Source organism: Triturus cristatus, chromosome 10, assembly GCF_964204655.1.
Source record: "Triturus cristatus chromosome 10, aTriCri1.1, whole genome shotgun sequence".
In the NCBI taxonomy this organism is placed as follows: Eukaryota; Metazoa; Chordata; class Amphibia; order Caudata; family Salamandridae; genus Triturus; species Triturus cristatus.
This window is the reverse complement of record NC_140593.1, coordinates 751,711,798-751,735,336: the sequence shown is the minus strand read 5'-3', so window position 1 is coordinate 751,735,336 and position 23,539 is coordinate 751,711,798. Positions and strand designations below refer to the sequence as shown.

The 23,539-nt window shown below is 47.7% G+C and overlaps 1 protein-coding gene across 2 annotated transcripts in view; it reads right to left on the bottom strand.

The window, feature by feature from the left end:
* Nucleotides 1-23,539, bottom strand: part of AGAP3 (ArfGAP with GTPase domain, ankyrin repeat and PH domain 3) — a 1,862,985-nt gene that overhangs the window by 203,883 nt on the left and 1,635,563 nt on the right. For both annotated transcript variants that reach the window (XM_085628261.1, XM_085628260.1), the window contains exon 14: nt 10,385-10,539. In XM_085628261.1, the coding sequence (XP_085484387.1) occupies nt 10,385-10,539 (155 nt within the window). The remainder of the gene's footprint in view (nt 1-10,384; nt 10,540-23,539) is intronic.

Genomic DNA, 23,539 nt, shown 5'->3' with positions numbered 1-23,539 from the left:
TGCCCCCCGTTAGTGCCAATGTTCCCACCTCCATTGTTTTCATTTTGCCTATTTTATTGTCCCGATTGGATTAGTGCGTCGCCAAGGTCCAATACAATAGGCTCCTGATGTGTTTGATCACAGCGTGCAAGCTGAATATAAAACGTTCAAGGGTCAGCTTCCCTAATAAATCCTGGGATTGTTGACAAAGGATTACAAAGTTCCTGATAGATTCCTGCTTCAGTATATGTAGGCCCCGATAAGAAAAATAAGTCACATGGCACAATGGCACAGTACCTTTTTGGGTTAAACATGGTATACAACCAAGTCCGGCAGTTAAGTGTAAATGGGTGGCCCTGCCTTGCCTCTTCCTGGCAATGACGGGCAAGGACAGGCCCGCCCTTGGCCTGCGCGTGTCCCGCGAAGCGGGAGCCGCAAATGCCTTTGTGCGCCTCCGGGCGCATGCTGGAGAATGACGGCGACTCCGGGCGTGAAAACAGCAGCAGGGCAGTCTGGGGGCTGAAGTCCCCCCCTCACTGGTGGTGGTGTCGCGGTTCCCGCGAAGCGGGAGCCGTGAATGTCTTTGTGCGCCTCCGGGCACGCACTGGAGAAGGATGGCGCCTCCGGGCACGAAAACAGCAGCAGGGCTGTCTGGGGGCTGAAGTCCCCCCCCCTCACTGGTGATGGTGTCGGCTGTTCCCACTGATATTCCAAACTGTCCAGTGACCGCTCCCTCTCTTCTCCCATGCTTAGCAATTCAGAAAATGGCTCAGACTCCGACTTAGGGGTCCAGTCATGCCAGCAACAGCATCGGTTGACGGGGCTCCGACTCTGTGTCGCTGGGTATCAGAATGGGGCTGGTGCTGCCGGTAGTGTCAGGAGCATTGGGCCAGGGAAGGTCGTGGTAGCAGGACTGGCGCCAATCAGGATCCATGGCCAGATTCATGGCGGCCCGCCGGTGCTGAGGCTGGAGCCGTCGGTGCAGAACTCCTGTGTCGCGATTACAGCATCTCCCGAGAGGGAACCGATCATACGAAGGACTGGTAGACTGTACCTCTTGAAACCTGTCCTCTCCTCTCTTTTCAGCCGGATGACACTTCAGACTGGACTACGGCACAAACCCCCTTTTTACGTCCTGGTCCCTTTAACTGGGAAACGTCCTCAGAAGACGCCGCCCCTGAACCTGACGTCATCGTCACAGGACCAATAGCGGAAGGCAGATGTCGGGACGAAGAGAGCCCAAAACCTGGAAGACGCGGAAGAGAAGTGGTTGTGCACTCCTCGAAGAAATGGACGGAGACGCCAGAAGAGGAATGACAGCTCCTGACGGCGAGTTCTGTGGAACCAGGAATACCGGGAGAGCCAGGAGGCCAACGATACCATGCTGCGCCCAGCCACGCTCCTGGAGAAGCGTAGCTCACACAGGTATGGGAACACTTCTCAGGGTGGGTCAGGAGGAGGGAGAAAGCCGGCGAGTAAGGGCAAAGGCATCATCTCTCTTTTCCTGCTTTTTACCCCGTTCCCAGCACTACCACACGTCTTTAGACGTACGTCACGACACTGGGTGGTCCCTCACTCACTTCCTCAAGACCAACAGAGTACAGTGGCACTCACAATATTGCACCTCTCTTCTTTTATCCGAGAGACAAAAAACCTCAGAAGACTGAGAAGGAAGAAGAAGGGAAGAAGTACCAAGACCAAGACCGGATTAGAGACATTATCCGTAACCCCGAACTCTAGCTTATTACAAAAGACGTGTATATTCAAAAATAAAACCCAGCTTAACCAGACCTAGTGTGGTTCTCGATACTTGCTCAATGTCACACCCATGGAATCTCCACCATCCCCACGGGCCCCGAAGGAGCGCCAGAGGGGTAGGGCTGCTCAAATACTCTGCGCATGGCCTCGTAAAATTCTGGGATTTGAGGGGGGGGGGGGGGTCACTCCTCGAAAAGGTGGGGGGCTCAGAGCAAGTCCAGGCAATGATTCCGAAGAACCATGCCTTGAACGTCGATGATCCTTCGTCCAGTCGGCCAACAGACGAGGGGAAGTCAAAGTACAGTTCATCTTCTTGTGTTTCTTGTGCTTCTTCCCTGAATGGCCCGAGGGCAGGGAATGGAAAGAAGACGACTTGAGACTCCTGGAGCGGTCCAGCGATCTGCCTCTCGGTCAGGTTCTTCGAGGAGTTGCGCTATGTGGTGTCACCAGCCAGGCAGCCAGCAGCTTCAGGGACTGCTCCCTCAAAGCCGTCGGTGCCATCGCCCGGCAGTCCAAGCATGACTTGGAGTCATGGCTGCACTCAAGAAACCACAGACACACGAGGTGTGGGTCTGTAACTGAAATGGCATGATGACAGATACCACACACTTTAAAACCTGTCTTTCTCTAAGACATCCCACGACACACCAGGAGAAAGTATTTCCTCAAAAAACACTTGACAAAATGTTGAAAAAAGTCTGTTAATAACCGACAGTGGGGTAGCTTTTTTTCAGATCAGCAATAACTGGCACAGAAAGAAAAGAATTAACAACGCCGAGGTGGCGCTAATATGGGTGACGCGGATGTCACTTCTAGCGTGGACGACACCACACAGAGCCAATCAATGCCACCTACCGGCGTGCAGGGGTATTGCTCGCACAAAAAAATTCGGGATCCGGTCTGAGGGCTGGAGAATTCAAAGGTAAGGAATCTACGACTAGATGCCTCTATCAGATATGACATTCAATATACCCTTGTCCAAATGTTGCAATTAATGCTGTGCAAATACCATGATTGATCCTTGTGTCAAAAAGGAACTCCAACCTCTTCTGTAGTGAGAGCTACTTCTGATCAGTGAACATCATCGTGAGCTACTGAAGGCTAAACAGCTCGGACATTGTTACCTGATGCCCCCACACCCAGATAAATTGATTTAAGCCTAATGTCGATGCAGCCAGATGCTTTGGTTTGAAGAAAACACTAGGGGCACTAGACAGGACTGCAACGTGTGCCAGAGAGAGCATGGTCTTTGGGGATGTTGGAACATGTGCGCATATGAATGGGACATATGTGTAAGGTTGACTGAGAGACTGTGTCATATGTACTTGTGACACAGGACATACCTTTTGCCATATGTGGCACAGTTACATGTATAACACAAATGGGAGAAATGTTCTGCAAATATGTTCAGAGCATGGAACATTTTTGTGCACTTTAAACTTCTCTAACTTAAAATAATGGCTGTATTTTTCACTAATAAATATGCCACTGTATCGAGATAAATTAAACTGAAGAGTTTTTTATGTGAATTCCAAAAACTCATCATTTAAATTTTTTTCCATTTCCAAGAGGCACATTTACAAACACCAAGCATCTTGCTCCAAGTGGCCTGTATACATGGTGCTATATATAACATAAAAATACATTTGTTTAAATGGGAGGAGTTTTAAGGGAATAAACATACTTAAAACATTAAGAGGCATTTGGCTTAAAGTGGAGAAAGACATTAATACTTTGGCCCGGATTTAGATCTTGACGGACAGGTTACTCCGTCACAACAGTGAAAGAAATCCTGTCTGCCAAAACATACATCCTATTATATCCCGTGGGATTTAAATTTTTCGTCGATCGGGATATCTGTCACAGTTGTGACAGAGTAACTCATCCACCAAGATGTAAATCAGGCCCTTAATGTTTTATTGAAAAGGTTTTCTTAACTTCAAATCTCTTCCATTTGAAAATAAACTAAAATCTATCAGTTATTTATATGGCATAGTGTCTACTGGCCACTAGGAGCAAAAGGGCTGCTGCTTATGAATGCAACACTTTGAAATGGGAGAAAATTAAAATGAAGAGTTAATCATTATGGTAACTTTTCATTTAAATGTTCTCCCTTTTAAAAGCATTCAGAAACATCATTTTGTTATCCTGCTCCAATATGAGTTGCAAGGACTTATATTTAAGAGTTAAATACTTCAGTGCTTCAGTTCTTCACCTCTGTGACCTGGGCCATAAATCGGACTGAGTACTGCTCATTATCAGGCTTTGCTACTGCAACCTGATGATAATAATGTAAAGTAAACATATCCTTCTCTTAGTGTTAACAGAAAAATGTGACCCTGTGCTTTCTTAAAAATGATCTACTTTGAAGGTGTCTGGGAGCTACTGGTAGTTCATGATCTACTGGTTGGAGATACCTGCATGTCAGTCCACCAATTTGTCATAGCTATTCCTTTCCATATGCCACGGTTGTGGAAATACCCAATTAATACCTCTCCGGAGGTGGGTCTGCAGACCAATCTCACACGAGGAAGTCCTGTTGGACCAAATGGGCAAAGTATCTGTCCCTACAGACCTGACTGTCCGGACAGTAGTGTTTGGTAAGCATGTGCAGGGAAACCCACGTTGCTGCCTCGCATGTGTCCAGAACCGGAAATCTGCGAGCTAATGCAGTGGTGGCAGCTTTAGCTCTGGTGGAATGAGCATGCAACCACTCAGGGGGATGGTTCTTAGCCAGTTAATAGTAGATTTCGATACAGAGAACGATCCATCGTGAGATGGTCCTCTTGTGTACGGCCCGACATTTCTTCGCTCCGATATACCCCACGAGGAGTTAGTGGTCCATCCGAACTTTTGTGTGCAGTCAAAGTAGAACAACAATGATCTTTTTGGGTACAGATGGTGAAGTCATTCCTCTTCCTAGGAGGGATGAGGCAGAGCAAAAAAAGTAGGCAGAGTGATGGTTTGGCCTACGTGAAATGGAGTGATCACTTTCGAAATATAGAAAGCTCTCGTACGAAGCACCAGCTTGTCTGGGTAGATGTTAAGATAAGGAGGCTTGGATGACAAGGCCTGAAGCTCACTGACCTTCCAGGGAGATGTGATTGCTACGAGAAAGGCTGTATTGATGGTAAAGAGCCTGAGTGGACAATTGTGCAGAGGCTCAAAGGGAGAGCACATAAGTATAGTGAGGACGAGATTGAGATCCCACTGAAGCATAACTAAGGGATTGGGAGGGAACATGTTTCAAACCTTTCAAAAACCTAAGTACAAGCTGATTGGAAAAGGGAAGTTTGGTCAGAAATTGTAGAAAGATATCCTTTAACATTGACCAGAGCAGAGCGCCCTGCTGGGCAAGGGAAAGAACACACAGGTGCACCTGAGAAGGGAGGCAGAAAGGGGATCAATGCGTAGTTCTGAAGACCATGCCGCAAATTTAGCCCAATGGCAGACGTAAACCATCTTGTTGGAGGATGCATGGCTGCCAAGATAACATTACAGACTTCAGGCGGACGATCAAAGGCTATCAAATGTTGCAGCTCAATCTCCATGCAAGAAGGTGGAGCGTTGGCTGGTTTGGGTGGAGAACCCTCCCCTGCTGTTGTGACAGAAGATCCTCCCAAAGAAGGCAGCCTAACCGCAGGACCGATGGCCATGCCCAACAGCTTGAGATACCAGACTCTCTGTTCCCAGTCCGGAGCCACAAGGATGACTTGGGCCAAGTTGTTTCTGATGATCTTGAGAAGTCTGCACCAGAGTGGTATGGATAGAAAGGTGTACAGGAGGCCTGAGCTCCACTTGAGAAAAAAAGTGTCTCCGAGCGAGAGTCGACTTAGAAACGACACCACGCAGGACTGCTGACATTGAGTGTTCTTTGTGGTGGCAAACAGATCTAACCAAGGCTCTCCCCATTACTGAAAGAGACCTTGCACCATCTCCGTATGGAGATGCCATTTGTGATCTGCTAGGCAACTTCGGCTTAGTTTGTCCGCTCTGGAATTCAGAGAACATGCCAGATGTTGAACCACCAGGAATATGGCCTGGTGTTCCATCCATGTCCAGAGACACAGGGCCTCATAACAAAGTGTCCACCAGCCCACCCCACCCTGCTTGTTGCAGTACCACAAGGCAGTGGTGTTGCTAGTGAACACTTGCCCCAGTCTTTCCTGGATGGAGAGTAGAAAGGTGTGAAATGCTGATCGGAACACTGATCGGATCACTTAGAGCTCCAACAGGCTAATGTGGAGACCAGAGGCCTATGTTCTCTAGCTCTCCCAGATGACCGCTCCATCCCAGGAGTGACGCATCTGTCACTAACATCAGATCTGGTTGGGGAGGGGAGAGGGGTCTGCCACTGACCCAATCGAGTTTCGTAAGCCAACACTGCAGGTCCTTCACAGTTTCCTCTGAGATCTGGACTATGGTGGAGAGATTTCCCTGATGTTGCACCCAGTGGAACTTCAGGTTCCACTGCAGAGACTGCAGGCTCAGCAGCCTCATAATCGGTCTCACCAAAATCCAGGATAGAGACTGAAACATCGGTATGGCCCGAATATCCTGGACTCGCCGTTTGGGAGGATAGGCCCAAAACTGCACCGTGTGCAGATCAGCTCAGATGAAAGGGAGTGTCTGATAGTGAACCTCAGCGAATGCAGGAGGACCACTGTAGTCTGGAGGTGGGAAGCAACAGCCTGGGGAAGCCTGCCTTCAGCAGCCAGTTGGCAAAAGACTGGTACCCCTGATCTCTGCAGATGAGTTGCAACCACTGCCATCACCTTGGTAAACACCCAAGAGGCACTGGTGAGACCAAAAGGGAGCACAGCAAACTGAAAATTCTAGAAGCCCACCATGATACGCAGGTAGCGTCTGCGGGCAGGCAGCATGGAAATGTGAAAACGGGTGCCCTGCAAGTCCAACGCTATCATCCAGTTTCCAGGGTAGACAGAGTGAGCATCTTGAATTTCTCCTTCTTGATGAAGAAATTGAGAGAGCGCAGGTTGAGGATAAGATGAAGGCCTCTGTCCTTCACCAGAAAGTAGCAGCAATATCAACCTACTTCTGGTGCTGGCACGCTCTCTATGGTTCCTTTGGCCAAAGGAGCCATCACTTCCTGGCAGGCCAGAGATAGGTGGTCCTTCGTCAGCCTGCTGTACGTGGGTGGCATGGATCAAGAAGTAGTATTGAAGAAGAAGAAGTAACCCCTTTGGACAATCTGCAAAACCCACCTGTTCAATGTTATGGATGTTATTCAGGGCAGGTCATGTTGAATCCTGCCATCGACTGGGTGCCCATGATGACACGTGGGCAAACTAGAAGGGTTTGAAGGCTGCGGCTGCAGGGTGACTGGTGGACTGACCTGACCACTGGCCACCCGACCCACGGGCCAGTAGGAACCGCGGCCATGCAGAGGCTGGGAAGGTTGCATGCCACAGTGATTGGACAGGTAAATATGTGGTTGCCCACCCATTCTATTGCCACAAAAGGAGCAAAAGGTGCTTTGAGGGTGACGAGGGGTCATAGAAAGGCCAAAGGACCTGGGTGCAGCTCTGCTGTCCTTAAAGCGCAGCAGCGCCGAATCTGCTGTGTCTCTGAAGAGACGGGAGCCATCAAAGGGCATGTCCATGAGTAAGGACTGCGACATTCCCAGAAAAGCCAGTTGTCCTCAACCAGGCATGGCATTGCAGAGCCACTGTTGACAGAACTGCTCTGCCTAGTGAGTTGGTGGTGTCTGCAACCGCCTATGAGAGCACAGCCCAGGCCTCCTCCAGGACTGTTGACAGTGCCTGGGTAACCATATGCCACAGTGTATGGGAACAGCAGCCCAGAAGGCTTGCAGTGTTTACAGCCTGCAGTGCCAGGCTGGCGGAAGAAAATATCTTCTTTTCAAGATTGGCCAGCATTTTGGATTCCCAATCCAGGGGTACGGTAGAGAATGTACCAGGATTTAGGCTAGACGTGGAGGCTTGGACCACCAAGCTCTCGGGGTAGGGTGTTGGGTGAGGAAATTTGGTTCCCCAGGAGCTGGTGGTGGCAGGTAATCCACCTGTTCACGGGAACCCATGTGTTGGCTTGGACCAAGTCCCAAGCAGGACGTCAGTTAGTGCTCATTGAACGGGAGAAGCGGTTCTGAAGAAGACACTCCCAGCTGAAGCACTTCTGTCAAGACATTAGTCGTGACTGACAACGAGGGCCAGGACCTCAGCTGCCCTCTGCACCACCATTTGATAGTAAGCTCCCTCCTCCATAGCCATGAGAAAGCATGCCGGTATCTGGCGAAGTATCCAGTCACTGGCTTCACCCAGATCCTCAGCCCAGCCCAGTTGTTCCTCATAAGGCTAGTGTTCTTCAGGGTCCAGCGACCCCTCACAATCTTCCCAAAGTCCTAGCACATAAGAATAGAACTAAGGCTCTGGCCCGGAAGGCAGAGCTCTGGCTGGTTCTGGCTTCAGGTGACCCCGCTCTTGCTTCGTGTTAGAGATGGGGATGAGAACAGGAACAGTGCCCCAGGAGGGTGCCAGTGGTGTCGGGAGCATCAGCCTTGGGATCGGCACCAGGGAAAGTCATGGTGGCATGACCGGCACCAATCTGGATCATCAATGGACCCACGGGTCCTGAAGGCACACCAGAGGGAACGAGCCATCCAAAGATGAGGTGCACAGCCACATAAAATTCACTCAATTCGGAGATGCTCCTGGAAACTCAGGGAGGCGTGGAGCTGACCAAGACGCAGGCTGATCCGTGGAGCCAGGCCTTGAGAGGTGATGCTCTCTCGTCTCATCGACAGACAGACAAGCTTTTTTTGTGGGACTTTGACTTACCCAAATGGCTCAATGACTTCAACTGGGACGTCAACCCCGGGCTGCGCAACTGCTGCCAGGACCTTCCTTTTGACCGGGGCAGTGAACATTGCGGAGTCACTCGTCAAGCTGCCATCAGGTTGGGGGATCGCTCCCTCCAGGCCTTTGGGTGCATGGCGCTACATTCGGGGCAAACCTTTGGGTTGTGGTCCCGCTCCTGGCACCAAGGTGGGGAACCGTCACCAAAATCTGTCGGTGACATGTGCCACAGGGCCTGAAGCTGGCCTTCCTCAAAGACATACTTGCCACGTCAATAGGTTAAACTTAAAAAAAGACTTCTATAACACATTGAAAAAACCTAGTAAAAAGTGACTAAGGGGTAGCTCTTCCTAGATCTGCGCTGGCTGGCACGAAAAGAAAAGAACTGATGGCAGTGTGCCTAGGTGGCGCCTACATACGCACAACGAACATCACTTCCGGCACAGACATAAGCCAACAACGCCACACAGGGCCGAACTACACCACCTATCGGCACGCAGGAGTACCGCTCATGAAAGATTTCCGGATCCAGTCTGATGCCCTGGGAATATTCTAAGGTAAGGAATCTGAAGCTTTGAATGGTGTCTGTTCCTTGACCTACACTCCCTTGGTCAATTTTCAGGTCCTACAATGCTCCCTGGGTGGCAGGGCTGTTTGTAGTTACCTCTTGATTCTGCCTACTCCTGGACAAATGGTGTGATACTTGCAGGGATCCCCCATCTGCCTCAGTGTTCATGTGTTGGGGCTGGCCAGTATTTGTGGCTGTCTGGATAACTTTAAACATAGCCCATCTATTAATGCACCTTTTTTCATCTACAAGGCTTCTTTCAATTGCAGGCCTTATATAATACAATGGGACCACTCTGTGCTAGGGGGTCATGTTACTCTTATAGGTTTATGACATCTCGCCATGCCAGATAGTAATGTTTGTTCTTTGTCCCCTCTCCTGCACCACAGGATTATGCTGCTCTGAGATTTCTTGCCCCTCACATTCCACTGGACGAAGGACCACTCAACAATCTCCCTGAGCTCCCTCCAATGCAAAGAGACAAGCCATTTGCCAGAACTGTATCAAAGACCTCAATGATGCTGCACTTTGGGGCCTAACTGCAGCTCCTGGAATCCTGGAGAGTATCTGATGGCATTGATCCAGCTGGCAGAGGATGGCTAGGACACCTTGATCTCCCCAGAAGGCAGAGCGCACTCAGCTAACATCTTTCAGTTGCTCAGTGGGATAAAGATACCAGCTGCATCGGGAGATGTGCTGATGAAAGCACAAGAGATGCATGCTTAAAGCATCATTGCCCTGCAGCTTTGGATAATTCTTACCAATATCCCCAGGATGGTCCCTCCCTATCTCCCATGGTCCACCTTGTGGTAGGAAGGTATGACATTCTCCTGATTTGCTGCAGAGCTGACCTTGAGGTGCGTCTTGGGAGCACTGCATACTTATATTGTCTTATGTAAGGTTTTTTTGCTTGGTACTATAAAACACTTTAAGGTCTTATATGTAACAAGAAACACAGTGATAGTTAAGTGATGGTTGCAAAAAGCCACCACCCGGAGCTGCTTTTATTGTGATGCGCCTTTTCTAACAGTCACAAAGTTCAGGAGAACTCAGTTATCAGTTAATGGAAGTTTGATAATACTCTGATTTGAGTTGAGTTGTGGCAGTGTGATCTCTGTTGTCAGAAAAGTGATGGGGTTGCTCGCAGATTACATCTGAAGTGAGCAATGATTGCATAGGGGTGAAGAAATGAGAGGAGGTCACAGCTCGGACGTAAGAGAAAGGGCTTTACATTCATTCTTACCTTACTCTTGACACTCTCACAAGACTGAAGACTGGCGAAGATCTGGCTCTCAATTGCTTGTACCCAGAGCTCTCTCTCCTCATACACTGATGCCTCAAAATGCCAAGTTTGTCCCGTTAGCGACACAATGACGAACTCAAATGACTCCTCTTGTTCTGGAAAAAGTAAAACATCCATGAACCAAACCAAATAAATAAATACAAATGTTTTTACAATGTCTACAAAAGACAGAAGAAAGAACAGCATTCAAACAAATGTCACTGCCAATCATTTCACTTCAGCCATAACAGTGCCAAAACCCCAAATCTAGAAAAGATGTTGTCAGGCGGCTAGGTCATTGACCGTGGAACCTGGAGAATGTGTTCTAGTTTTTGCTTTGGCCCTTGATGAAAAATCGTCTATTTCTAGGTAAATCCCTTTATCTGACTGTAAATATGTTCAAGCTTAACCTCCCCATTGTTTGCTGTCAAGTCACAACATGACAGTAACACATCATACAGTACTGCCTAAAGCTCATATTTGAAATAATCTGCTAAAATAAAAAAAACTTCTGCGTAAAGCGCCTCGCTACTCCGTAGAGCTAGCTCAAATACATTAAAACAAGTGGCACAGCGCAAAACTTCCCAGTCTTTACACATCAATAAAACCTAAATGCAAATGATACCTGACACACAAAATGAACGTGCACTTTGTACATGAGTTCTACCTGTCATAGTGATTCATGCACACACTGCATTTGACACTGTTGTTGCAGGAGAATCTTTACTGTAGAAGTTACAGTTCTCATATAGAATGTTTACTAATGTCAAAAAAGTACTTTTGAACGTTTAACTTAGGAACTGTCTTCACCAATTAAGAGATGCATTTAATAAAATAATCTAGAAATAATTTTTTGATGTTGCTCAATAAAGTGACTGACATGTAATAATAAAAAGTATATGCTTCAAGACAACTAAATGGATTTACAGTTTTAACGTGCGCTAAAATGCAAATATGAAAATTAGTAATGTGTAATTGGTCCAAAAACCAACCTCTTTACTTCACTGCTGAAACATTACTCACGATTCCTGAATGTGTGCTATAATGTCTGTATAACTGTTAGGGATATCATTCTAAGCTCTCAATCATCCTTATTTTTATGCCATTTTAGCACAAGTCAAACGATAACATTTATTCAATGTATGCATTAATGTTACATGTATGTACTTTCAACCTTCAATGTATGCATTAATGTTACATGCATGTACTTTCAACGCAGTTCTCATTTATACCTACTACTGTGTAGTTTGATTGCTTATTGTGTGATCTATGGAATATGAACTAAAAGTACAAAAGAAACACGCTGCAAAACTACTCAGTCATTGCAATGAACATAGTAAAAACACTGCCACTCACACATATATATAAATACCACTCATTCACCAGTACAGCGCTATGTGATCAAGGCCGCATGCCTGGCGGCCGAAACGCGTCATTTGGACACTTGATGCTTGAATAAATCATCATTTAACTCTCAACTTTGCCTTTGGAATCTGTTTCCTTGTGTTGCGCCTTTCTTTGGATGGTGGTACCCCTGGGATCCTGCTGTGGAATATTTTGCAGAGTACGGCTGTCTCTGCTTCACAGACCCCCTCTTCGCAAAGAACTACTGGGCCAGCGTGGTTTTCATAAGCCAAATTCGACATGAGCTCCGGGAGGAGAAGCAACTAACCACGGCCCCCTGACAGCTATATACCTGCATGCCTTGAATGCCCATCGAGTAGGAGGTAAAGGACGAGTCGGAGAACCTGGCCAGGCATCTCCACACACCCGATGGTGAGTACGAGCAGCAGTACAGCTTAAGTCAGGTCAGAAGAGGAGCAAGTTATAGCCCCCAGATATACTAAGAACACGTTTGTTATATCTAGGGGATTTATACATATAGACTATTTATATTATCATGTCCAACGAAGCGCTGCGAGAGAGGGAAGCAGCCGCTGAAGCACTTTTTGATAATTTACCGAATTTACAGAGTCATGCCAGATGAGCAGAAGCTAATACAGGTACCACTGATGACAGTTACAAGGCAAAACTCAAAACACTTGAAAAACTTATGCGCACAGAAATCACCAAGTGGTGGGAGGCAAAATCTTTGCAAAGATACAGAGAGGCAGATCGGGTCCCACGAGGACTGAGAATAATGCTGGCACCCAGCATTGTGCAACCTAACCCTGACATGCTAAAGGAATGGGCCACAAGCAATCTAGAGGCCTCAATGCGTTTAGTCATCATACTAATCAAGTATGCAGAAATTGACAGGGCCAACTTACAAAGAGAGATTGATGTTCTGAATGATGAGTTGGATGCCATGAACCAAAAGGATGCCATCTCTAAGGGCAAGGATGAGATCAAGATACGCCTCAGGAAGCATGAGGACACTATCAAAGCGCGCAAGGTGTTCAAATTTGCCCAGGACAAAACAGACTATGAATGTGGGTAAATGTTTACATTCGCCAGAAAATACGACTCCATCAGAACACACCGTATGAATAAACAAAATAAACAGGGGCAGCCTAAGCCACCAGCAGGCAATACTGAGGGCGTTGATTCTGCATCCCTGTCTGATTTGAGTTCCTTGGCAGAGAGTGGAGCGGATTCAGATGACGGGGGCAGATGGAGAACAAGTAACATGCCCGGCAGAGTAAACCCCAGCCCAGGAGAAGAGATGGATTTTTTAGTCTACGACCGGTGCCAGACCCTCAGGCCCAGGCCGCCAAGGAAAACAAACACCGACGCAACCGAAGGAGGCGGGAAAGGCGGAAACTCAGAAAAACCAAAGCAAATGAACAAAAGAAGAGGCAATTGGAGAAATAAATGAAGAATGATACCAAGACTATTATAAACTTGAGCACAATGGATCTCACTGAAGCGGAAAAATAGCTCCTCACATTGGGCCTCACCTTTTGCCCTGAAAGCTCATTTGATTACAGCAACACCCGGATTGACGTCTTCAAATTCATTAGAAAATTAAAATTGATAAAATGTTTCAGACTCAAACAAAGCAATGCCACCACTATCGACACGGTACCCGCTGGTCAAACAGTTGAGCAACCACTCACGGTGGCGGACATCCCGACATTGCGCATCTTGGGTGAACTAGCAGTGCCTTTTACACCGAGGCCTACTCAACAACTTCTACATGAGGGTATTGAAAGTTCATGCCGAATCCCTAGCCCTTTCAAGCCGCTCTCCACCTTTACCCCAATGATGCCGAGGGATGCGATTGACATATACAGTGATGTCATCATTGATGAGCTCAAGGCGCTACACCTCAAAACCAGGAGGCGTGCTACCGGAAAACGCATGCAGAGTCTCAAATACAATGAACTTATGAAAAAACTACAAAGCAATAATGAAGTCATCATCAACAAGGCGGATAAAGGAGGGAACATTGTGCTGTGGCCATGCAATTTGTATCTGGAAGAAGCTAACAGACATCTGAGCGATAACCTTTGCTACAGGCTCTCTAACCACAATGAAATGGCTAGCAGTAATAAGGAACTTAGGAAACACCTCAATGAGTTCAGATCTCAGGGCCAGTTGAGCAAAGAAGAATGTGCATTCCTTAACATTGAGACTCCAGTCCTCCCTATCCTTTACTTTCTACCGAAAGTGCACAAAAACGTGACCCTCATTCCTGGTCGACCCATCATCTCGGCCAGAAAAAGCATCTGCGAAAATATTTCCAAGTATGTGGATTTTTTTCTCCAAGATCTTGTATCCAGCCAGACAACCTACCTCAGAGACACCAGTGATTTCTTGATTAAAGTAAAAGACATTCCCTGGCACGAGGACTATTTGCTAATTTCCATGGACATTACATCGCTGTATACCAGCATACGTCACCATGATGGTCTAGCTGCATGCAAATACTTCTTGGGTAATAGACCCATCAATTGTCACAAACACAACAAACTCATTTTGTTTCTAATTGACTAGTGTCTCACACATCATTTTTTCATGTTCAATAGGAAGGTATACCGGCAACTCAGGGGCGTGGCCATGGGAGCCTGCTTCTCGCCCAGCTACGCATGTTTACATGTTGGCCGGTGGGAGGAGCGGGTTCTCATGGTCAAGCACCAGACAGCTTTCAATAACAACATTGTGTCTTGGCTGCGTTACACAGACAACGTCTTTTTAATTTGGCGAGGTGATGTTAACAGTGCTAGAATTTTCATTAGTGAGATCAATGACAATGATCTTAATTTGGAATTCAATGCCAACATCAGTGCCACCTCTACAGAATTCTTGGACGTCAATCTGTACATCGCCAATGGCGCTTTGCATTCCAAGCTTCACCGTAAGCTTACCGCAGGAAACTCCATACTGCACACCTCCAGCTTTCACCCTAGGCACCTCATAACCAGCATTCCCTATGGGGAGATGTTACGATTGGCCAGAATTTGCAGTACCCATGAAGATCTCCTAGAGTGCCAGAGGGAAGCAGCCAAAAGATTCAAGGCACGCGGTTACTCAGCGGCTGTCATACATAAAGCCATTGTCAGAGCCAATGCCATCCCTAGGGAGGAATTGTTAGTGGTCCCATCCACCCCTGAGGTCACCAGTGCGACCAACATACTAAATGAGCCAAATAGCCTAGTCACCCCGAGATTGATTATATGCACAACACTGAGGAAAGAGCTATCAGAGCAGTACTCAACAAGCATTGGGGTATCATTAAATCAGACCCCGCACTAGGACTTGAAGTAGCCCACAAACCTGACATCACATACAGAAGAGCTCTTTCCATGAGGGATGCACTAGTCAGAAACAGTCCGGAGATCACCACGTCACAGAATTGGCTAGCAGACAAAAAGGGTTTTGTTAAATGCCAGAGTTGCAGGGCATGCAGGTTTGGTAAGAACATCACAAAGGTAGACTCAGCCTTTAGACATGCGCCACCTACCATCAGACATAGACTCACATGCAGAACGGAATTTGCGGTGTACATGCTCGAATGTAACTGCAGGCTGCGTTACATCGGGAGCACTAAATTGCAAGCGCACCTGCGAATTCTCCAGCACCTCAGAGAGATAGTCAACAATGACCCAGCCTACCCCGTAGCCAGGCATTTTAAGGAGATTCATAATAACAATCTAGAGCACCTCCGTTATTCAGTCATTGATTGCGTCCCACCACTGAGACGGGGTGGCAACAGGGAGAAGCTTTTGAGGCAATTGGAGAGTAGATATATTCTGCAATTTAACACCAAGGCGCCCGCTGGTCTCAACACCACGGAGGATCTGCACCATTTCCTGTAACATAGCATTGCATTCACACCCTTAGTGATCATACCATCGCACTGTAACTGTAAATTAATGTTATCACTTGTATATATTTCACTGTTTATATTAGGCTTTACCTGTGCACTCTCAATATTCACATAGAGTTGGGTTTCCTGTCATCAGGCTATGTGCAACCACAAAGAGAATACCCAGTATTCATACTGTCATTTTGGTTGTCTATAGTTGGTCTTTAAGCATAGGCACTACAGGCTTGTAACCAATGCTGCGGCAGGAATGGCAACACATGTATTTAGACCCTGTTTGCGTATGATTATGAATTAGAATGTCACTTTTTCACAATACGCTATGCTATACACCCATTGCTTCATTGCAAGGGATACATTGAACAAGCACTGGCAGACTCTAGAATATTTCCTGTGCTTTCACACATTTTTTATTAATACATTCTATGCATGTTTATGTCATTCAAATGCTCTTGAGGAGGTACAAACACCACACTTATATATTTTGGCCTATATGCGCACTCACGTCTTCCTCAACATGTATATACACACCTATGTGCACATTTCACCCTCACTCACACTTTCAACTTTTGTTGTATTAAGTGGCAGCTTTGTTTTGCATTTATGCAGTTATTTAGTTTGTTTGCATTTTTACTGTACCGGGGCTAGACTCGCACATCTTATCACTAGCCTTTGCTCACATGCAGCGCTTTCACTTTGTGCTTCATGAGACGCGCCGAGAGCAGGGAGTCACGGACACACACACTGTTGTGCTAGGTCTCGCGTTTCTAGTTGTGAGCAATCGGTAACACTAACATGATTGCTTACGAGGGACAAGCTTTCCGTTTTAATGTGTACTTACACAATCGGTTGGCTGCATCTGGGAACGCCATATGCTCTTGTACCAGCTTCCACGATGCATGTGTGATAGGACTGAGGCAATCACCGGCTTCAGCAGTTAGTTGACAGTTTTATAGTCTGTTTACACTGGTGTTACTAACTGTAGTAAAACATGATGTCACACATGTGCTTTACTGCGTCTTGCCCACAGTCACACGCTGCAAAACTACTCAGTCATTGCAATGACCATAGTAAAAACACTGCCACTCACACATATATATAAATACCACTCATTCACCAGTACAGCGCTATGTGATCAAGGCCGCATGTCTGGCAGCCGAAACGCGTCATTTGGACACTTGATGCTTGAATAAATCATCGTTTAACTACATTTAACTACATTGAATCCAATGGACTTCTCCACGACTCTCAGCACGGCTTCAGGTCGGGCCACAGCACGGAGTCGGCCCTTATTGAAATGGCGGACTCGGTGAGGTGGACGCTTGACCAGGGGTCGAGGGCGGTGTTAGTGCTGTTGGATTTATCAGCAGCATTCGACACCGTCTCTCACAAGATCTTGCTGAAAAGGCTTGAGGATCTGGGTGTGGGAGGCACTGTGTTGAGATGGCTCTCATCTTTTCTTTTGGGCTGCACACAGCAGGTTTTTACCCCTCCCTACACCTCCCTTGCCAGACCACTCAAATGGGGAGTCCCTCAGGGCTCCTCCCTGAGTCCGCTCCTTTTTAATGTTTATTTCACCCCTTTGGCCAAGCTAATCGCTCAGACCGGGATTACATCCACCTCCTATGCTGACGATATCCAGCTTCTTTTTACTTTTGACACCCCCTCTGTCTCTGCCTTTGATCCGCTGAAATCATGCCTTAGGGACATCTCTAGTTGGATGGACGCCAACTCCCTCCGACTTAATGCAGGAAAAACGGAGGTCTTGTTCTTCAATTCACCATCCCCTTTGGATTCCAGTCTGTGGTGGCCAGATGACCTGAGCCAAGCACCCATCCCAAAAGACTCGGTGAAAAATCTAGGGGTACGATGGGATAACCATCTTAGCTTCAGCAATCAGGTACAAACAGTTGCAGCTTCCTGTTTCGCCAAAATCAGGACCATTAAACGCCTTATCAACTACCTACCCGCGGACTGCCGTAAGACTGTGATCCAGGCATTGACAATCTCCCATCTTGATTATGCCAATGCCCTCTATCTTGGCATCACAGCAGGCCTATGTCATAAACTTCAGACAGTCCAAAACGCCGCCGCTCGACTTGTGGAGAGAATCCCTGCTAGACACCATATCTCTCCACTTCTCCGCAAACTGCACTGGTTACCCACTGCTAAAAGAAGTATCTTTAAAGCCATGACGCTCGCTTTTCGAGCCTCAAAAGGCACCGGATCGGCTCATCTGAAAAACATCCTGCGACCATATGCCCACTCTAGGGCATTGCGTTCCAACTCTCTATTTTTTCTCGACACCCCGCAATTCAAACGAGTTCGTGCAGGTGGAAAAACCTTTGAGGTTTGTGCCTCTCAGAGCTGGAACAAGCTCCCGCTAGCTTTACGCACCTGCCAATCAGAATTAGTTTTTCGTAAATCTCTGAAGACCTTCCTTTTCTCTTCCTAGATAGGTCCCCTGCCCTTTCTTCTTTTTCCAGAAGTTCTCAGCGCCGGGACGCCCCGTTGGGGCAGCTGTGCGCTTTATAAAATACACAAATAAATAAATAAATAAATACATTTAACTCTCAACTTTGCCTTTGGAGTCTGTTTCCTGGTGTTGTGCCTTTCTGTGGATGGTGGTACCCCTGGGATCCTGCTGTGGAATATATATATATATACCTGAGGGAAATAAGAGAAGGACTTGACAGCAGACTACAAATACCAGCATGCTTGCGAATTTGAGCCTATCGTGGCGCCCACCAGGGGGCGAATACTGGATAAAGAACCAAATGACTGGTTTGTACGGTGTTAGCGTTTCTCCCTTTGAGAAAGGCCAAGGTGGCCGAAATGCATCAGGAAAGGGAACGCGTTGTCATTGGAATATATTGCTAAATTCCACCGTAATGTGTGCGGCTCAACTCTTTCCTGTGTAAGAGAGGATTGGTGAGATATTATAAGGCGTGGTCCTGCCGTGAGCGACGCACCTCCAGAGAAAGAGCTCCATAACTGCCCGACTCGGACCATCTTTGTGTGACGGTGAAAACCTTAGGGGCAGCGTTAGCCGCCAGGGACTGGACCTTGGTATGGACCCCAGCAGACCTTAATAAGAAGATCTGTAGGGGATTACAGTGGAACTCAGCGAGCATTAAAAATGAGAAAAAAATATCGCCCACCAGAGGGAAATAAGAGAAGGACTTGACAGCAGACTACAAATACCAGCATGCTTGCGAATTTGAGCCTATCGTGGCGCCCACCAGGGGGCGAATACTGGATAAAGAAGCAAATGACTGGTTTGTACGGTGTTAGCGTTACTCCCTTTGAGAAAGGCCAAGGTGGCCGAAATGCATCAGGAAAGGGAACGCGTTGTCATTGGAATAAATTGCTAAATTCCACCGTAATGTGTGCGGCTCAACTCTTTTCTGTGTAAGAGAGGATTGGTGAGATATATATATATATATATATATAGGTAAATTTGCACATGCATATTAAATGTGCATCATTTGATTTACTCAAAAAGCTTGTATTTCATTTGCAAATTTACTGTGTTCCGTATTCTGCTGACTTGCTTTTTGCAGGTATTCTCATGCATTGCTGGCTTAGAATAGATACAGTTCTTGTAACACCAATAGATACATATCTGGGAAAGGAATTTGACTACGAGCACATGAGAAACTTCTGGACGAATAAAATACTATTATGCTCTAGCCTGAGTGTGTGACCAAGACAGTGTTCCCATATCCACTGTGGGATTTTTCTCTACTGTTGTAGAGTGCGACATGTGAATCCACCTAGAGATTGAAACAAAAACAGTGGCCTTCGATTGATGATGCAACCAAAGGGGTGCAGCCCTCTGGACTTGTGGATTACAACTTATCGACTACCCCACCGAACCTGGTCAGAGTTTTTTAAGAACTTTCTTAGAACGCTGATGTTTCTTTGCATACTCTTTGCAGAGCCTTTTTCTGCAGGCCTTATGCAGAACCTTTTTTGGACTCCTACCCGAACCATTTCCTGAATCCCCATTGCCTTTGAATGGACTCTTTAAGACATCCCCTATGTTCTGATGCTTTCCCTAAGTGTGGTTTAGAATAACACTTAATTTTGACTTGCTGAAGACTCCTGACCGAGCTTCTGCAATGCTACTGCTGCTGTTGCGAATACCCTAGTGTCTTATCTCTATTGTTGTCTCTAAAGCTATTTGAATTCTGAGGCTTTCTGTGCCTTGGTTCTTACTTGGAAGAATGAAAAATTTCCTAGTAGACACGATGGAAAGTTTCAATTCTATTAAGGACTCGGAGGCGAGGATTATGCTCTGCTTTCTTTATTTTCCAACACCAGTAGATTCAACATTTACAGAAAAAAACTCTCTTTCCTAAGAACCAAAGGGAAAGGACAGTCCAAGAGGTCAGCCAATCAGCATCCACGCATGTCCTGAAGGTCCGCGGATTGCTGAGATACCTCCTCTTTCTTTGACTGCGAACCATCCGGTTGTTAACGAATTCCATTAGTAGGTTTTAGGTATTTTCAGTCCTGAAAGAAGTGAAAGAATATCTAATGAATCAAAACTTAACTACCAAAGGGATCACAAAGGTATCGTCCAGATGAGAATTAATATCATGAAGCAACACAAGACCAATCAATTTGTCAATTCAAGCACAGTAACACCCTTGAGCACAAACAATGGAGAACAATACTTATACCTTACAGAGTGATAATCCATTGACTAGGGTGGGAAAAAAGTGACTGAATCCTCAGGAACTCTGGGTGGGAATAATCCTCACCTCCGAGTCCTTAATAGAATTGAAACTTTCCTTCGTGTCTACTAGGAAATGTTTCATTCTATGTCAGGACCAGAGGCGAGGATTAAGCTCGTTCAAAGCTTGTCCACCACCAGGGAAGTCATGTCAACGACCGGTTTAAAATAGAATCTTTTAAACATCGAGTCCGAAGACCAGTCGGCGGCATTGATAATATCCTTGAGACGTGCCCCGAGGGAAAAGGCTTTGGAAGCCATCGCTCCTCTCATGGAGTGAGCACCGAAGTGCGAAATGTCAATGCCTGCTTCCCACATGACCCATCTGACCCATCTTGCAATGGTGGGGGAAAACACAGCCTTGAAGGGTTTCCTGAGGGATATCAGCAGTTAGTTTACACCATGAGGGCGATACTCTTCCGTCATGCTCTCATAAGCCTTGAGACAGCGCACCACACATAACTTAGCGTGTTTATCAAAAGCCGGGTACGAGATGACCCAAGAATCCGACTTAGTGAGACGTGAAATATGAAAAGTTACCCATTGGGGGTAAAAACCCGACCGAGGAGGTCTAGAGCTCGTACATCAGAGACCCTCCGGCAGGAGATCAAGCAAAGGAGCATGGTCAACTACGCCGAAAGTTCCTTGTGAGACAGGTATCTATTCGAAGGCCAGGATTTAAAGAGATGTAAGACTTTGTTAACGTTCCACAATTGTGAATACTTAGGTAAAGGAGGCAGGCATAAGCGAATACCTCTCATTAACTTACACACAAAAGGGTGTTCCCCTACCATGTTACCCTGCAACGGGTCATGGCCCGCCAATATCGCCGATCTGAGGAATTAATAGTGCAGTAAGCCTAGCCATCTGTGGCAAGGGAAGCCAGGAAATTCAAGACGTGGACAACTTCGCACCCCACGGGATCTTGACCCCAGCTAAGGCACCAACCCACCCATCTGGACCAAGCCGACCGGTATCACTTGTTGGTGCCGTCGGCCCATGCCACTACCAAGATGTTCCGAGCTTCTCCTGATAAGCCTCGGAGTCTCCAACGTTGCCAGAAATCTGCCAAGCCATGAGGGGCATCCGATTCTGAAGGACCAACGGATGAGGCCCTCCCTGGGGATCCCGAAGGATCGTCTGATCGGGGGTAGAAGGATTGGAGAACCCCAAGAAAGTTCCAGAAGAACTGGAAACCATACTTGCGACCTCCAATAAGGCGTGATCAACACCACCTTCGCCTGTTGCCGGCGAACCTGCGCTGAAAGGCACATAATCATGGCAAATGGTAGAAAGGCGTATACCGTCTCCAGTGACCAGTCCTGAAGGAAGGTGTCCGTTGCCACCGCCAGAGTATCCGGGTTCCAACTGAAGAACTTGGGAAGCTGATGATCCAGACGAGAGGCAAACAGGTCCACTGAGAAGGGGCCCCAAAGGGCATGGAGTCTCCGGAAGTTTCTGGTATCCAATTGCCAGAGGCTCACATCCGACCACTCTCGGGAGCACCAGTCCGCTGCTACATTGGATGCTCCCGGAAGATACTCCGCTGTCTCTAAGACGCTGTTCTCCAGGCAAAAGGACCAAAATTCCTTGGCCATGTCTGCTAGCACCTTGGATTTTGTGCCTCCCAGGTGTTTTATGTAGCCGAGAGCCGACACGTTGTCCATTTTGAGAAGGATTTGACAGCTGATCTTGTCCTTCGTCCAGCATTTGATGGTGAAGGAATCGGCCAGAAGCTCCAAGCAATTGATATGAAGGTGCTGTTCGTGGGGGCGTGGCTTGCAGCCTGATGGAGGCGGACGCTTGAGCTTTGAGCTCCGCGCTGGCCCTGTGATTTATGCGACCTCGCGGCCGACCTGTCCCCGGGGGGCACCCGCTGAGGGACCTAGCAGCAGCGGGAGGCTTTGTGGAGTAGACTGTGGCCCTGCCCAGACTGCGCTGCGCAGTGTGACAGTAATGGCGACTGGAGAAGTTGGTCGGCCGCGGGACGACAAGATGGCGCTGGCCTGAGGGTGGAAGGGTTACGGTCTATCCCGTGACCTGGTTCAGCTGAGTGTGAGACCCGACTGCGGAGTGGCGAGTGTTTGCACCTGTCCCGGTGCTTCACGAGCCGTGGACTGAGGTGGCGGATTCTCGGAGTTTGTTGATGATCACAGTGAGCCCTGTCCACACTGGCTGGAGGAGGCGGAGCTGCCCGGGCTGAAATACGGTGACTGCGGTGGTCGTGGGCTGAAGTGGCCTGGATTGAATGAACTGCCCAATTTGCTGTGCATCAGCAGGACCTGCTGGGACCCCCTGCGGGGGTTAGCAGAGGAACATAGACACAGACCTGGTACTGCGGTGGTCCCTTGGAGGGGGTGTCGCCGTGCCCTGCAGCGCTTAACGCAGGTGAGAGCGACTGGCCGTGAATTACATGAATGAGGGCGGAGTCAGGTGGCCTACTGTAATGTAAAGAGGGGCTGATGCCTGAACGGCGCAAGAGACTATGAGCTTCCATTGTACTATCCTGCATCGACTTGAATAGCGGACGGCCTACAACTGTTGGCGTTCCGAATCTATGGGTCACTGCCTAGTGCAGTGAGTTTCCTGAGTGAGCGCGAGAGGAGGAGGAGGTGATCATTCTAGCGGCCGTAGCTCTTGGGGCACCTCGGAGCCAGACCTTTTGTCGAGGGACAGAGTGGGGTCCTTAATGGTACGCCGCATTGCATCGGAGGCGCTAGTGGATGGGGGATTGTACGGGCAGCCTGCGTGATCCGTGCTTTGATTCTACTTGAGCCTGTACCGCTGGTGTTTAGAGGACCTTCTTGACTCGGATTTTATTTGGGATCCTCTGGGTCCTGTTGCCGGCTTGGGGGTATGAACCCTGGAGTGGCCTGAACGCACCGCAGGATACCGGCGATCTCCTGGGACGACTGGACTTCCTCCTGTCCTAAATTTGCCACATATTTGGATGGCCTTGCAAGGTGGGGGTCTTGCTGCCTTTCTACTGGAGAGCGAGGCCGGGAGGCTCTGATGGTTCACTTAGTGCAGACTCCCATCTCCTGAGGGGCCTGATGACGTAGGAGTGCAGCAACAGCTGGCCCAAATACTTCAGGCCATTACGGGA